We start from the raw sequence: 16,974 nt of genomic DNA on the forward strand, positions 1-16,974 counted from the left end.
GGGACTAGCTTAGATGGCCATTTTGGTTAGCATAGACCAGTTGGATTGCAAGGTCTCTTTCCCTGCTCTAGAACTCAATGACTTTAAGAATCGTAAAGCATGCACAAGGCACTGAGTAGTCTATTTCTTATTTTCTCATGACTCATATTAAATTGAGAACTGTATTCCAATGCCCAAACAGATGAAAGAACAGTCAGTCTAGCTTATCCTTCTGAGCCTGATCACTCAGCACAGCCTGTCTATAATCGTCCAAACAAACCACTGTCCAATCCAAGTAGTAATTTAGTTTGTTTATATTTGAACTCTTTATGAATCAAAATGTGATGAAGCACATGGTGATTCATATGTCTGACACCAAAGTGCTGAAACAAGTCCAGTTCTTGCTCCACGCCTTCTCCCCACCTACTTAAACTCATCGTCTCCCCTCTTTGTTTTCAGTCCAGCTGAAGCATCTCGATACAAAACATCGACTGTCCATTTCTCTCCATTGATGCTGCCTGACCTGCTCAGTTCCTCCAGTGCTATTTACATGAATCTGAATGGGGTAGTAACTTATGTCATCATTGACATAAGTTTTGAAACTTGTTGTTCTGTGGCAGCAGTATAGTGCAGGCACAATGTTACAATAAAAATAAATAGTGCCAAAGAAATTGGAAGGAAGTGTTCATGGGTTCATGGACCGTTCAGAAACCTGGTGGCAGAGGGGAAGAAGCTGTTCCTAAAACACTGAGTTTAGGTTTTCAGGCTCCTATACTTCCACCCTGATGGTAGTAATGAGAAGAGAGCATGTCCCAGTTTGTGAGGGTCCTTAATGATGGACACTGTTTTCTTGAGGCTTCACTTTTGGAAGATGTTCTCGATAGTGGAGTTGTTTGTGCATGTGATGGAGCTGAATGAGTCTACAGCCCACCTATGATTCCTGTGATCTTGTGCATTGGTACCTCCACACCAGACAATGATGTAACCGGAAAGAATTTGCTAGAGCCTTTAATGATGTGTCACGAGCATGCCTTTATCATAATTATAGCAATATGGTGGGCCCATATCTGGGAGAATGAAGTTCAGAAACTTGAGGCTGCTGACCATTCAAAAAGATTGGTGTGTGTTCTCCCAACTTCCCCTTCCTGAAGTCCATAATCTGCTCCTATATCTTACGGAATGGCATTGCTCAGAGAGCAGACATAGACTGGATGGGTCAAATGGCCTTTTTCCACGTCACGCGGAGAAATGATGCTCTGCATTCCGCAACAGGTTACGTTGCTGTTGAGTTAGCAGTGTGTAGAAGACTCAGCATGTGCAGGAGTTAAATTCAGCGAGGTAGCTGAAACAGAAGTGAAATTATGACTCAAATCACAGAGACAGACATTTTAAACAATGTGACAGAGGTGAGTTAGCACCAGCTAACAAATCCAACATGTGGAATTTGGTTATTGCATCAGCAATCGAAGTATGAGCTACAAAGACGTTTGTGAAACTCGGAATTGGAAGTACACATCTAAATCACTTGACTCTCACAAGAGATACTCAAGGCTTTATTGAAAAGTTATGAGATCATAAATTAATCCAGTGGAAAATGGAAAAAATATCACAGAGTTCCACTGAATTGAGAATAAATGGATACAATGCCAATGACTTTTTCCTTTGTGAGAAATGAGAATCTAAACACTTATAGAGGGTTTAAAATGGTAAACAGGGTGGAAGTATGAAATAGTTATTATAGCAGTGCAGTGTATGGAAATGTGTATAACACAATACAGTACATGAATGCAGAGGTGCTGTGTGATGAATTGATGAAGTGAGTTATGTGTGTTCTAGCTGCTCCTCATTGGCTCTGCATTGCCCCAGTGAGGATTAGAGAACTTGTGAGTTTACACATACAAACCAATTACGGAAACCCACACCACAGTGTCCAGGAGAGGCTGTGGCCAGTAGGGAATGAAACCAAGAAAGGCTGAGCAGGTCAGGCAGCATCAATGGGGAGAACAAGTCAATGACCTTGTATCATGGGCTAATGTTTGTGATTCCATCCCGTTTCCACTCGAGAGTCAAACAGCTACTCCACATCACATTCAGAAGGACACAGCACTAAAGTCCTTTCCCTTGCAATCCAAAATATTTAAGCAATGGCAGTAATATGTCCAGTGGACAGATCAAGTATTGTGCTTCAGTCTTGAGTTGAGCTGCTTTAGAGTGTGTAGGCCCTGAACCTGATTGTTGGTAAATCATTCCTTTAAGACTTTTATCTAGATTTACAACTGATGGGAAAACTTGGTTACAAATTTCTCTCTGCTGTTTTAATGCTTATTTGTTACCAAACATCAAAGCAATGGCCCACAGATAGGTAGTGCCACAAGGACTATAGATAGCAGGATTGAATTACTAAGAAAGCTATTAATAAATCATATGAACAGGCAAGTGTGAAGACATCCATTTTTGAACCAGCAAGAGATCCAGATAGACTACGCTTCATATAGATGTGCTCAGTGGTGGGGAGGGCTTTACCCGTGATGGACTGGGCCGTAACCACTACTTTTTTTTAAGGATTTTCCATTCAAGAGCATTGGTGTTTCCATGCTAGGCTGTAATGGCATGATTCTTAGCAGTTTGGAGGAACAGAAGGATGAGATGTGACTTGATACAGGTATATAAAATTATATGAAAAGCAGAGGAAGATTGGACAGCCAGTTTCATTTTCCCAGGGCAGCAGTGGCCAATACTAGAGGACATTCATTTCAGTTGAGCGGAGGAAAGTTCAGTGGAGATGTCAGAGATTTGTTGTTTTTTTTAAACACAGAGAGTGGTGGGTGTTTGGAATGCACTGTCAACGATTTCAGTTGAGGCTGATACAATAGGGTCATTTAAGACTTGTAGCTAGATGGAAGGAAATTGGAGGCTGTGGGCTGTGTAGGAAGGAGGGGGTGGACTGAAGGCCCCATACTGTTCTATGTTGACTGGGTGGTGGAGAAGGAACAGGGCAGAGAACAGGTGGTGCCCAGATCCTTCAGGATTCGGGTTGGAACTTTCAACCATGAAGGGGAATAGGTCACTTGTTACCCTTGAGCCCTGAAATTTACGTTTCAACCAAAAGGATTAAGGTACATAGAGTGAAGACAGGTAATTCAATGAAAATGTCCCTTTGACGTGTACATCCATTGATGTGAACAAAGTAATCTAATCTGGACTTTAAGATAAATTAAATCATTTAAGTGGTATTGAAGGAAAACTAGAGTTTGCCCACAAGTTCTAGATCATTACAAATTGGTGTAATTAATACAACATGTCTCAGTTAAACAAAGCTGCCTTTACTCCTGAAGGAAAATAAATAGTGTCACTCACAGACTGAAAGAGGAGCAGCCAGTTTGAAAAGAACCAGTTCAGCATATTCACATTTCACCCTTTCTGATGCTGAATGGCAGTCAGCAGAGAATTGAATCAGTTTGCACATTACACCAATTTCTATAAAGTCAGGTCACACTGGAAAACAAATTGTACTCCTGTGTGCCAAATAAATTGGTCTAGTTCGGTGCTGAAAGCCATTCATGGGATTAGCATTCCACTGATGTGCAAGTCATCATTTGATAATTTATAAATTGTTGTGCTAGTTGGCTAATCTACACATCTGTCCTAGTTTCGAGAAGCTTCTCTGGGTTGGGTAACAGTAGATATAATGGGTGGAAATTCTTTCCTACCTGCTTCATAGCACTTTGCCACTGTGGTATCAATGCACTATCAGTGAATCTGTTGAGTACTACACACAATACTCAAAGTGCAGCCTAATCAGTGTTTTGTTGCAACATAATGTTCCAACTCGATATCCTATGCCCCATCGTATGAGGGCAAGCATGCCAATTTCCTCCTTACCTCATTAACCTATATTACTACTCCCAGGGATGTGTGGACAGATCCCTTAGTTGCTCTGTTGATCAACATTCCTTTGTGCCCTAGCATGTACTGCACAAGTCCTCTCCCTGTATGACTATTTGCATTTCTCGAGATTAAGTTCCACCTACCAACATTTTTCGCAACTGTCCATTTGATTTACAAACACAAAAAAAATCTGCAGATGCTGGAAATCCAAAGCAACATGCACAAAATGCTGGAGGAACTCAGCAGGTCAGGCAGTATCTATGGGAAAGAGTAAACAGTCGACGTTTCAGGCTGAGACCCTTCTTCAGATGTTCATTCCGTCTGATTTGTATTTTGATGTAGCATTAGGAGAATCTTATTACTATCTACAATGCCAACTTCTGTATCATCTGCAAATTTACTAACTATACCACCTCGAATAACTTGCTAACTATCCCTGCTCCTAATAAACCTCCACTGAACAGCTTCCAATTTGTTTACATACCGTGCATCCATTGTGGGTCCAATACTGTGTACAATGTGTAATCACGCGCATTTTTACATAACATTCTCTGAGGCAACATCCTTTCCCAAAGTTGCTCCTTATTTATTGCTTCCCATATTATCCTGCAACTAAAACAATTGCATGACATTATGCTTTTTGTATGTGAATACAATGCTTCTATTTTTGGAAAACGCTCTGCAGAAATAAAGCCGACAGACATGGGTTGCAATTTACAAGGCATTTATTGAATAATGGATGGAGCATTTAAACTAACCTATTTAGATGAGCAATTAACAGATTAGCCCTTGTAAATGTAATGCAGACTAATTAATATTTGATTCTTGATTCCAGTTTGATAGTTGTTTCCTTTAAGGGTGTATGGAACAAGGTTTAAGTAGCTTGGAGCATGAATGGGTTAATTTTTCTATCTCTTTGTCGTCTGCTTTCTTCTCAGTTATACCAGAAAGCTAATTCTTCTGTTGTGCTCAGGAGACTGAATGACACAAGTGGTGCTGTCTATTGACAGCAGGTGGGGATGGCTTTATTTTTTTAAATTACAGCTAATCTGTTTGGAGAAGGTGCAAATTAGAGGCAAATTACGAAGCAAATTTTTTTAATATGGAGAGAGGTGGGTTTTAGGAGTGTGCTGCCAGGAGAGGTGGTGGAACCAGATTTAGTAGCCATGTTTAAGAAGCATTTAGATAGACACGAGAACTGGCAGGGAATGAAGGGATCTAGACCGTGTGAAAGCAGATGGGATTGGTTTTGACTGGCATGCTAGGACAGACATCGTGTGGTGAAGGGCCTGTCCTATGAATGGGAGCAGTGGAGGGCACTACAATGTAGGGGTTACTCAGCAGGCCAGGCAGCATCTATGGAAAAGAGTATAGTCAATGTTTCAGGCCGAGACCCTTCAGCAGGACAGTGTGTCCATAGATGCTGCCTGGCCTGCTGAGCTCCTCCAGCATTTTGTGTGTGTTGCTTGGATATCCAGCATCTTCCGATTTTCTCTTGTTTACTGTGTTGGGGTTACCTGCTTTAACATTCGCTTCCTGTTTGCTACGACAGGGGCCCATTTCTGGTGGCCATGGGCCGCTCTTGGCACCCGGAAGAGTTTACCTGCGCCTACTGTAGCCTGTCGCTGGCCCACATTGGGTTCGTGGAAGAGAAAGGATCTGTGTACTGTGAGAAGTGCTACGAGCAGTTCTTTGCCCCTGATTGTGCCCGGTGCCAAAGGAAGATCTTGGGGGTAAGTCTCTGTAGAAGTTGCACCAAATCAACCAGTAAAACTGAAACCTTAACTGCAGAAAGTGTCAAACAGTCTCAGTCCATCACAGGCTTGTCACATCCTTCCATCCAGTCCACACAATTTACTTATTTGCTTAGAGATATAGAGTAGAACAGGCCCTTCTGACCCAACAAGATGCAATGCCCAGCAGCCCACCTATTTTACACCAGCCTAGTCACAGGACAATTTACAGTGACCAGGTAACTTACTAACTAGTACATTGTTGATCTGTGGGACGGAAATGGATCACCCGGAAGAAACGCAGGCAGTTATGTGGAAAACATACCCAACTCTTTACAGGTGGTGTCAGAATTGAACTCTGAATTCAAAGTTCAAAGTACATTTACTGTCCAGGTATGTATACAGTATGCAACCTTGAGTTTAGTCTTCTTGCAGGCAGCCACAAAACAAAGAACAGCGTAGAACCGGACTAAAGAAAATACCAACACAATAAGACCATCAAATGCGTGAAAAATGTAACAAGTTGTGCAAACAACAAAAGGCAAACAAATGCATACAGAGCATTAAACATCTCCCAAGAGAGAGTCCACGGCCAAGTGCAGCCCGTCCAGGAGCTGATGGGTGCAGGCACAGCCACTGAGTCAGTTAGTTCATTGCTGTGTCGATGGCTACAGGTCATAGCGCAGATTCAGTTCCACACCGAAGCGCCTTGAGCACATCGCACAAATAGTGAAGTGCTTCAGTGCCAAGGACATTAAACGTCAAAATGCAGCCTAAAGTGAGTCCACTCCACGAGCCACCGAGGCATTCAAACCTTGCAGCATGGACTCCAAACTGAAAGATGTAAGAGCAGAAATAGGCTCCCATCGAGTCTGCTCCGCCAGTCAATCATGGCTGATCTTTTTTTCCCTCCTCACTCCCAGTCACTAGCCTTCTCCCTGTAACCATTAATGCCATGTCTAATCAAGAAACTATCAAGCTCTGTCTTAAATATACCCATCGACCTGGCCTCCGCAGCTGCCAATGGTAACAAATTCCACAAATTCACCACCCTCTGGCTAAAGAAATTTCTCCTTATCTCTTTTAATTGGATGTCTCTCTATCCTGAGGCTATGCCCTTTTGTCCTAGACTCCCCCACCATGGGAAACGACCTTTCCACATCTATTCTGTCTAGGCCTTTCAATATTCGAAAGGTTTCGATGAGGTCCTCATCCTTCTAAGTTCCATTGAGTACAGATCCGGAGCCATCAAACATTCCTCATGATAACCCTTTCATTCCCAGAATCATCCTTGTGAACCTCCTCTGAACCCTCTCCAATGCCAGCACGTTTTCTTAGATAAGCAGCCCAAAACTGTTCACGATACTCTAGGTGAGGCTTCACCAGTGCCTTATAAAGCCTTAGAATTGCATCCCTCCTCTTGTATTCTAGACCTTTTGAAAAGAATGCTAACATTACATTCCTGCACCTTCTGGCAGCAGCAAGAGGGAGACCGGTCAAACGTAGGCAGCTAGCACTGAACACTGGTTCGTTTTCCGCTTCCATCCACGTTGATTTTAATCTTCTCGACTTTTTATTGGCACGGAGTAATGGCGCTGACCACGGGTTTGTGTTCCGCCATTAGAAATGAATACAGCATACTCCCCCAGAGATCCTGTAGCTGCATCCCATGCCAAAACTGCAGGAGATTGCAAAGCACCATGTCATTCAGATGGCCCAAAAGTACATTCATAAAAGGGAAACTACAGGCTGCAATTAATCGCAATTCAGAGGAAGAAAGAAGTATATTTAGAAGAGTATCCAGTAGTTTTGCAATCTGTGCAAGATTTTGCCGTGGGTCACTGGCGCCATCTTGCCGGAGGTCCCTGAGCTGTAATAATGTCATGTTAATTGCTACATTACTGTGGTGCTACTTCATCTTCACAGTGTGCTGTTTATGGGAGGCTCATAGTTCCAAAACAGGTACCTGCCACCAAGCCCATTTTGTTTCGCTCTCCTACCTTCTGGAAGAAGGTACTTTAGCTTGGAATGTGCAGCTATAAGAACAGCTTCTTACCCTCTGCTATCAAATGTCTGAACCAGTCACGCCCTTCACATCCCAGTGATGCTGCCACATTCTCTGAATCTTATTTCTGCCTCTCTTAGGTATTCCATTGTCACCTCAGCATTTCTTCCTAGACCACTCCAGTTCTCCATTAGTAATCGGCAGCACGGTCGCATGGCGATTAGCGTCACATTTTACATCGCCAAATGCAAGATCAAGGTTCAGTTCCCACCTCGGTTTTAAGGAGTTTGTGCGTTCTCCCCATGACCGTGTGCTTTGTCTTCTTCCCACATTCCTAAGACGAGTGAGTTAGGGTTAGTAAGTTGTGGGCATGCTATTTTGGAGCCGGAAGCCTGTCAGCACTTGTGGGCTTCCCTTAAGGGATCTTGGGCTGCGTTGGTGGTTGATGCAAACAACAAAGATCACTGTATGTTTCGATGTTCCGGCGTACATATGATGACTAAAACTAGTCATCATCTAATATTTAATCTGTGTCATGCTGCTGCTTTGTGCTCTGTATTTTCATCACTGTATTGTACTTATTTTTGCTGTGTGTAATGTTTATTATGTCAGTATGCAAGCAAAGAATTTAATTGTTCTCTATATGACAACAAAATAAACTACCAACTAACTAAGTAAACCAGCACAGTGGAAGTCCAGCAAATAACTACATCTAATTGCTCAGACAATCTTTGCTAAACTGGGCTGGCAGGGTATTGGATAATACTGTTCCGCTCCCACACCCTTATTTCATGTTCAAACTTTACCATGCTTAGAGTCTTTTTTGTATTACACTGTTTCTTTGCCATTTGAGGCTTGCCTGCGACTGTTTGCAGTGGAAAGGGTGTGCCTCCGTCATGGTGATTTAATCAGGAATTTGGATTTTCCCATTTTAGGGGAAATCATTATCAAGTGACCATTCAAGTATGCTCCCCTCTGTGCATCACTTTTCTCTGAAGTATATTTGAGATTGACATTTGATGAAGCCTTGTAATTCCAATTTGACATGCTTTAGAAAGTACTGTATGATGATCTATCGTGACTAAGGTACATTGTGAACATATAAACAAATTTGGAGTAACGTACTGCAGGCAGTGTTATTGGTGGAAAAGTTGGGTTGGATAAAAAATGTTGGCAATATCAGTGATGTCCACATCCCACTGGCCAATTAAAAGAAAGTTGTAAAGTTATGGTGCTTCGAAATACTTTTAGCTTCATGAATAGGAGAAGTTTATGGTGATATGGCCAAGTGCAGGAGGAACAGGACTAGCTCAGATAATCAATTTGATCAGCATAGAAGAGTTGGGCCGAAGGGTCTGTTTCATGCTATATAACTCTGGTTCAATCTCAATTACCCAAATATAAGCTATTGCAGATGATGGCATCAGAGACTCATTAACACATGAATATTCGATAAAGTCCAAAAACTTGTTCAAGGAGCTGTATGTTATGGACGAGTAATACGTGAGAGTGTACTGGAGAATTGTAGGGCTTATTCAGAGAGAAGATCAGAGGGTTAAGGTTTACCTACACTATTTGGAAGAATTTTAGGCAGCTTCAAAGTCTTGAAAGTATTAGCCAGCTTTTGCATGGAATCATCAGTCAAGCAATCTCCAACTTTTAGTCAGAAAGATAAACTGTATTATTGTAGAGGTATTTGTTGAAATTCTGGGTGAAAGGAGCAATAATTTCCAGATGGAAGCTTGCTGTTCCAGTTGAATTTAAGATATCTCAATTCTTAGCCGACCGTGTTGAAGCAAATTTTAAATGGATGTGAGAATGATCCCCCTCTGAGTGTATTATATTGCATAGTATCAGCAGCGCAAAAACATATCATTTGGCTCAACAACATCCTAGAGATTTGTGCTCCACAGCAACCTTTGTATAATTCCAGAAGGCATTCATTTTTTCTGTTACCTTTAAATAACTCCTCAAAATAAAGCTTTCATTTGCGATGCACCTTCTACAAAAATAGGCTGACCCAAAATGATTCACAGTCAATGATGTACTTTTGAATTGTAGTAATGGTCGTAATACAATTAATGAATAATAAATCAGAAATGTAATAATGCCTGAGTAATTGTCTAGGACAGTGGTGACAAACCTTTTTGAGAGTGTGCCCAAAGATTCTTTGAGCAGAAAATATCATTGATTAATGAATTAGTAAAAATAATTAGGAACTTTAAAGGAGAAAGGATAAGCCTATTTGCCGGTATTCATTGCTTTACTATTAATGAAAGTATAAGAGAGACAGATTGAAATAAATGAAGCACTTTAGAAAACCTGTTCGAAAATTAACATTTGCCTTCTGAAAAGAAAATTGAAAAATAAATATTCATGGAAGTGTTGAAGTACAGACAGTACTTACCATCATTATCACTGACTATCCAATAATCACTAACCGTCAGAAGAGAAAAGTGTCAGCTGAGCAAAACCAATGCCAGCTGGCCCAACCATTCATTATCCAAATACTGGTGTGTACACCAGGTCTGTGAGGATTTCAAAGCATATCATCCAGCATCACGTATTCTTGCAACTGTTTAGTTGGTACCAAGATGTTCCTGTGAAAACATTCCTCTAAAGTTGTAAAAATTCATTTGTTGCTTAGTTTGGCAGTAAAGATAATCATTGTGTTTTATTGTTATAAATGGGGTTTAAAGGATCGAGGGGCAGTACTGCAACAAATTCTTTTCACATGCATTGGTTTGCCACCCCCCTGTTTGGGGCAGTTGTCTCCAGTCAGTTGTGGTAAACTTAAGACTGAAACATCAGTGTGATATTGTCTCCACCCGAAATTCATTTCATTGAAGTTGTTAAAATAAATTTTGGAGGCGGTGTGTAACACTGTGATACTCTACTAGAGTGTATTCAGCAGTGCTAACTGCAAATTAATTTTCTTGCTTTGAGATTCTGATTGGAGGTATAGGTTGAAACTCGAGTTTGGCATCCTTTGGATTTGACCATGCTGGACCACAGACAGTTAAAACTAGAAAAATTGCCCAATTCATCTTTCTCTGACCAGGAGGAAGTGCTCCAGATCAAGGAAGGATTCTGAGACGGTCCATAACCCAAACTTCCTTGAAGTAGGAAACACTATTGGCTAAAATTGCAAAAGTTGCACTGGTAGGTTAATTGGCTATAGGTTAGTACATGTCTTAGTTAGAATCACCTACTTATTATAGGTATGAACTACAGATTGAAAACATGTAAGACCACGTAATGTCTGATCAGAGTTTCAATCTGTATAACTATCGGCCACCACACTGGGTATAGTCTTCCAATTCCTTTCTGCTGTAGCTTCATGGAATTTTTTACCTCCAAACAGGACTGTAGCTTAAATTCTCATCTAAGAGGTAGCAAATGCCTCAAGGTTAAATTATTCAGAAGGAGGCCATTTGGCTATTCAGTGCATGCTAGCTCCCAGGAACACAGTCCCATTTACCCCTGTCCTTGCTTTCCTGGGCCTCTCTTGCTTGTTATTTCTCTCACATACTCATCAACTCACCTTTTGCCATTAACCTATGCTAGGGGGTCATGTATGGTGGCTAATTAACCTGCCAGCACAATTTTGAGATGTGGGAAGAAAGGGAAGCAACTGAAGGGAAACTCTCAGAATCATGGAGAGGACGTGTGAACTCCACACCGACAAGATCGAACCTGGATCACGGGATATGTGAAGCATCTACAAATGGCAAACTGAACTATACTTGGCAACCTTACCATCAACAGTCATGGAGTCATAGAACACTGCAGCACAGAAGCAGGTTCTTCAAACTATCTAGTCTGTGCCAAACTATTAATCTGCCTAGTTCTATTGACCTACACCCAAACCCCAGACCTACATACCCCTCCCATCTATGCACCGACCCAAATTTCTCTTAAATGGTGAAACTGAACCCAAATCCACCACTTCCACTGGCAGCTCTTTCCACACACTCACCACCCTCTGAGTGAAGAAGTTCCCCCTCATGTTCCCTTTAAACATTTCATCTTTCATCCTTAACACTAGTCTCATCCAACCTCAGTGGGGCGGGGGGGGGGGGAGGCTTGTTTGCTGTCTATTACAGAGGATCACATTAGTTACATTATTAGCACTTTGCAGCACTGCTATCTTGACCACAGATTGGAGTTGGGTCTTAAGCTCAGGGCAGATTGTTGAGGGAGTTAGAGTGATTTGTAAGTGGCCATTCTCTTTTCAGACAAGCTATTTGGTGGAATTGTTTATTATGCCTAATGGTTAATGGAAAAAAAATAAAAACTAAATTTCTTCCTTTTTGCTGATCATTAAATCTCCGCTTAATTGATTTTATATCTAATACTGTCTCTGGACCTTGGCCCTGTTAGATGTCTCACTGTTTATTGTTTATACTGACTCATTACGAGTACAAGCTGTGGTCCTACACACTGACTCAGCTCGCGTACAAGCCACGGTCGTTGAGGTCAACGCATGCAGTCCTCTCCAATCTTTTTTATCCTCCCCATTTTCTCAAGAATTCCCCCATTCTCAGAATTCTTACCCTCACTGACACACCAGGGGGAGTTTACGGCAGCCAGTTAATCTAGCAGCCTGCTCGTTATTGGGATGTGGCGGGAAGCCCACGCGGTCTCCGGGTGAACACACAAACTCCATGACCAGAGTCAGATTTATTACCACTGACGTGTGGCATGAAATCTGTTGTTTTGCAACAACAGTACAGGGCAAAGACGTAAAATTATGAATTAAAAATAAATGGTAAAAAAGGAATAATGATGTAGAGTTCATAGGTTCATGAACTGTTCAGAAATCTGATAGCGAAGGGAAAGAATCTGTTCCTGAATCATTGAATGTAGTTATTCAGGCTCCTGTACCTCCTTGCCAATGGCAGTAGCAAGAAGCGGATATGTGACGAGGGACCTTACGAACTCCATGCCAGCAGTACCTGAGTTCAGGATCGTATCTGGACCTATGACTCTGCTGACTACATAACCTAACCTGTTGTCTACAGTCAAGAAGAAAGTCCAAGCAAAGTGCAATGTTGCGACCATTTGCATATTGTCACTGTGTTTTAGTGTGGTGTGGTAACATGCAAGGCTCTTCAGGGCAAACTTTTCTTAAAGTGACTTTGAAACTGCTGCGGTTATTAATAACAGATAAAATGTATGCTCATCAGTTCAGGTATTGAGAATAGACGTTGGGATGATTGTACAAGATGTTACTGAAGCCCATTTGGAATATTGTGTTCTGTTTTGGTCATCCTGCTTTGGAAAGATGACATTAAATTGGAAAGAGTGCCAAAGGGATTTTGAGGATATTCCCTGGACTCAATGGACTGAGCTCTGGAGAGAGCAGGTTGTGTCTTTTAGAATTGGAGTTGAGGAGAATGAGGGGTGCTCTTATAGAAGTGTGTAAAACCATGAGGAACATAGTTAAAGGTGTATGTGCATAGTCTTTCTTCCCAGAGTTAGGAAATCAAGTAGTAGAGGACACTGGTTTAATGTGAGAGGAGATGCACTTTATAGGAATCTATAAAGGTCAAATTTTCTATAAGGGTCAAATTTTCACTCAGAGTGATCTACGGAGTGAGCTGCTAGAGTATGTAGTTCACAAAGGTACATCAACAGCATTTAAAGAGTACTTGGCCCATATACCTCTAAACCTTTCCAGTCCATGCACCAGTCCAGATACAAGTAAATGGGACTGGCTTAAATGAGGATATTGGTCGGCATGGACTTGTTGCTCCAAGGGGAATGTTTCCACACTATATGATTATGTGGGATCTGTAATAGAAGGATACGGGCTGTCTCTGCAGCTAAAGGAATGAATCCTTTGCGCTACCTCATCAAACCTGTGAGCCTGGACATCGACGTGGTGATGTCTGCTAAATAATTAAATTTAACTCTTGCCTTCCATTCACTATCTTTTAAACTGGTCCTTGCAATTTTGTGAAGAGCACAGCATTCATTATTTAATCTTCAGTTAACTTCTCTTCATCTGGTTAGTGTCACATTTGCAGTAATTTGCAGCTTGAAAATTAGTGGGTTATTTCCCCTATTTCAAATCACACTTCACACTTCACTGGCTGGGCTGCCTTGTGATTGGGAAAAGTAACAATAAAAAGATGAATCTCGAGTTCCACTTTAGCACTTCTGTGATGGTGGAGACAGAGTAATGTTCAGAATGTGTGTACTTGATCTGTGGGTTAGTGCCAAGGGTTGGCAGTGGGTGAAGAGAGCAAGGGAAAAGGGCACAATTGAGCTGATGAGAAAACCATCTCAGTAAGCAAAATCTCATTTTGTAAAAACTATTAAAATAAGATGGATGTTTAAAATAGAACAGAAGGCTCTGGTAACAGCCAGCAGATCAAAAAAGAGAAATACCAAGATTGCAGGTTAATGACCTTTCCTTGGGATGTAATTATTGCGCTGCTTTATTAACAATTACACGAGCAAATTGTTCCAAAAAGAGTGCATTCTTGCGTAATTTTACTCCAGTGTTGTATGGCCTGATGCAGTTGATGAAGCATATCATGGCAGACTGCATGTTTTGAATCCCAGCTGAGTATCAGGATTTCCTCCCGATTACAGCTCTGGCTTTGAGTTAAGTGACTACCCAGCCCCCTTCTCCTCTTGCCACGAATTGCAGCAGATGTAATTGTATGTCCTAACTCTTGTTTCTCCTGGTCCCACAGGAAATCATCAATGCCTTGAAGCAGACTTGGCATGTTAACTGCTTTGTGTGTGTGGCTTGCATGCAACCCATTCGAAACAATGTCTTCCACATGGAGGATGGAGAGCCTTACTGTGAGAAAGGTAATATTCAGATCTCTACAGTGCCATATAAGAAGGCTGATTCACACAACTGATGGCTTTCCTTACCATTCCCTCTAGAGGGACTGTACCATCAGTAGTAACTGTGGCTGAATCAATGGCCCATTCATGATTAATTTAATCACCTTTACAGATATGATAGCAGGTTTTTCCACAAAGAGGGTGGTGCTTATATGGAATAAGCTGCCAAAATTGGGTGGTAGAGATAAGTGCAACTATAACATTTAAAATACATTTGGACAGCACATGGAGAGAAAATATTTAGAGGGAAATGGGCCAAAAGCAGGCAAATGTGATTAGAGTCAATAGGTAAAACAACACACACAAAATGCTGGTGGAACACAGCAGGCCAGGCAGCATCTATTGGAAGAAGTACAGTCATCGTTTGGGGCCGAGACCCTTCGTCAGGACTAACGGAAAAAAGAGATAGTAGGAGATTTGAAAGTGGGAGGGGGAGAGGGGGACCGGAAATGATCGAACAGGATGGGGAGGGGATGAAGCTAAGAGCTGGGAAGTTGATTGGCAAAAGGGATACAAGGCTGGAGAAGGGGGAGTATCATAGTACGGAAGGTCTAGGAAGAAAGAAAGGGGGAGGGGAATCAATAGATATCTTTGTTGACAAGGGTGACTTGGGCCAAAGGGTCTCCTTTTGTGCTGTACAACTCCATGAATCAATGGCTGGAATGGGGGACCTAGTAATGGCTCCCATTCACCATACTGTCCAGGATGAGATGACCTCCACATCCCAGCACTGAGTAGTCACACCATTTGTCCCAGCCCTCACAGGCAGCCTCTCCACACCAAACCAAGGGCCATTCGTCACACCATCCACTGATGATAAGATACCCTCCCCCGCATATAAATGTGTTATAATAATAATCACTTGCAGTTCTGATTCCTGGGTATGTTGAATACTAAGCAATGTACACGTGTGCCCTCAAAACAGTGGAAGAATTCAGCGAGTCAGGCAGCATCTATGCAGGAAAATGGACAGTCGATGAGTTTCAATCCAAGATAACCTCTGTCTGTTTCATTCCATAGCTACTGCCTGACCTGCTGAATTCTACCAGCATTTTGCATAGATTCCAGCATCTGCAGTCCCTTGTGTCTGCCAATATACTCTGCCTGTCTGTCTAACATCCTGCCTCAATGCTCAGAACACCAATGTGAGACTAATCAAGATATTATCTTTCTTCCCACAGATTATTATAATTTATTTGGCACTAGTTGCCATGGCTGCGACTTTCCCATTGAAGCTGGAGACAAGTTCCTGCAAGCCTTGGGCCATACTTGGCATGACACCTGCTTTGTCTGTGCTGTAAGTGCTAACCTCATGGTCTCTGCAGCCCCTGCAGATAACCTTGCATTCACTTGTAGAACCCTCCTGTAAGACTGGTACCTGTCACCAGAGAAGTGCAGAAGTGTCTGACGTAGGTAGAGATCACTCGACCTGTTGTGTGCATTCTGGTCTTGCAGGCATTATCCACAGTAATTCTCTCTACGGTTCTTTCTCCACAATCTTGCAAGGTTTACAACACATCAGTCTTCTCATGGTTCCTGTTCCATGAACTTTTAGACCACGTCCCCAGACCCCAACGCTCACCTCATACTGAGGTGGAAGAAAATTTTCAGCGTCTCCCAGGCCTCCTGTCAAAGTCTGTTCCCTGGAGTCTAGCTGCTCTGCAGTAGAAGACTGAGCAGCAAACAATCCGTCGGAGGAACTCATCAGGTCGAGCAGTATATGTTGGTGGGTTGAGGTGGGGGAGTTGGCTCGGAACCTTGCACAAGGACTGAGAGTGGAGAGAGGAGATGGCCAGTATAAGCAGGAAAAGGGGAGGAACAAGATGAGAGGCCAGAGTGATTGGTGGATCGAGTAGGGGTGTGAGATGATGGGCAGGTGCTGCTGGATAGGGGGAGGGCATAGCTTTAAAATCTGAGACAATACATTTAAAAGGGACAGCGGGGCAGATTCTTCATGCAAAGGGTGGTGCATAATTGGAATGCGCTGCCAGAAAGAATGGTTCAGGTGGGCATGTTAGCAACATTTAAAATCTATCTAGTTTTGTGCATGGATAGGAGAGGTTTAAAGGGCTGCAGGCCAAACGTGAGCAGATGGGACTAGCTTGCTGGGAACGTAGCATGCATGAGTTGGGCTGAATAGCATGATTCCATTATAGTGTCTCAACCTCCCACTCACCGTTCTCAGAAACACCTGAAAGATTAAATGTGCCTGTGCAATCTCTCTGTGCACGAATTAACTTCCTACATCTAACAGCTTACGTGCTTTTATGATGTCCTGTTGGCTGTGAAACACCACAGCGTACCCAGAAGTTGCAAAAGGGCTTGCTCAAATGCAAGCCACTTTTTGTCGTGTCTGGCCTTCTATATCACTGTCCAAATGGTGCATTTATTAAAAGGGGTCCATGACTTGTTTTACTCACTATAGCCTATAATCCAACCTGCAATTTATTTGTGCTCAGAATGTTTTCTGTTTGCATATTATTGTCTGGAGAGTTATCACAA

General features: G+C 42.2%; 1 protein-coding gene across 5 annotated transcripts in view; it reads left to right on the plus strand.

Annotated features, from left to right (window-relative positions):
• LOC134345730 (PDZ and LIM domain protein 5-like) overlaps window positions 1-16,974 on the plus strand; it is a 268,407-nt gene that overhangs the window by 245,995 nt on the left and 5,438 nt on the right. For all 5 annotated transcript variants that reach the window (XM_063046860.1, XM_063046864.1, XM_063046865.1 and 2 more), the window contains 3 exons: window positions 5,420-5,600; window positions 14,313-14,433; window positions 15,654-15,769. In XM_063046860.1, coding sequence (XP_062902930.1) covers window positions 5,420-5,600; window positions 14,313-14,433; window positions 15,654-15,769 — 418 coding nt within the window. The remainder of the gene's footprint in view (window positions 1-5,419; window positions 5,601-14,312; window positions 14,434-15,653; window positions 15,770-16,974) is intronic.

This window comes from Mobula hypostoma, chromosome 4 (genome assembly GCF_963921235.1).
Source record: "Mobula hypostoma chromosome 4, sMobHyp1.1, whole genome shotgun sequence".
NCBI lineage: Eukaryota > Metazoa > Chordata > Chondrichthyes > Myliobatiformes > Myliobatidae > Mobula > Mobula hypostoma.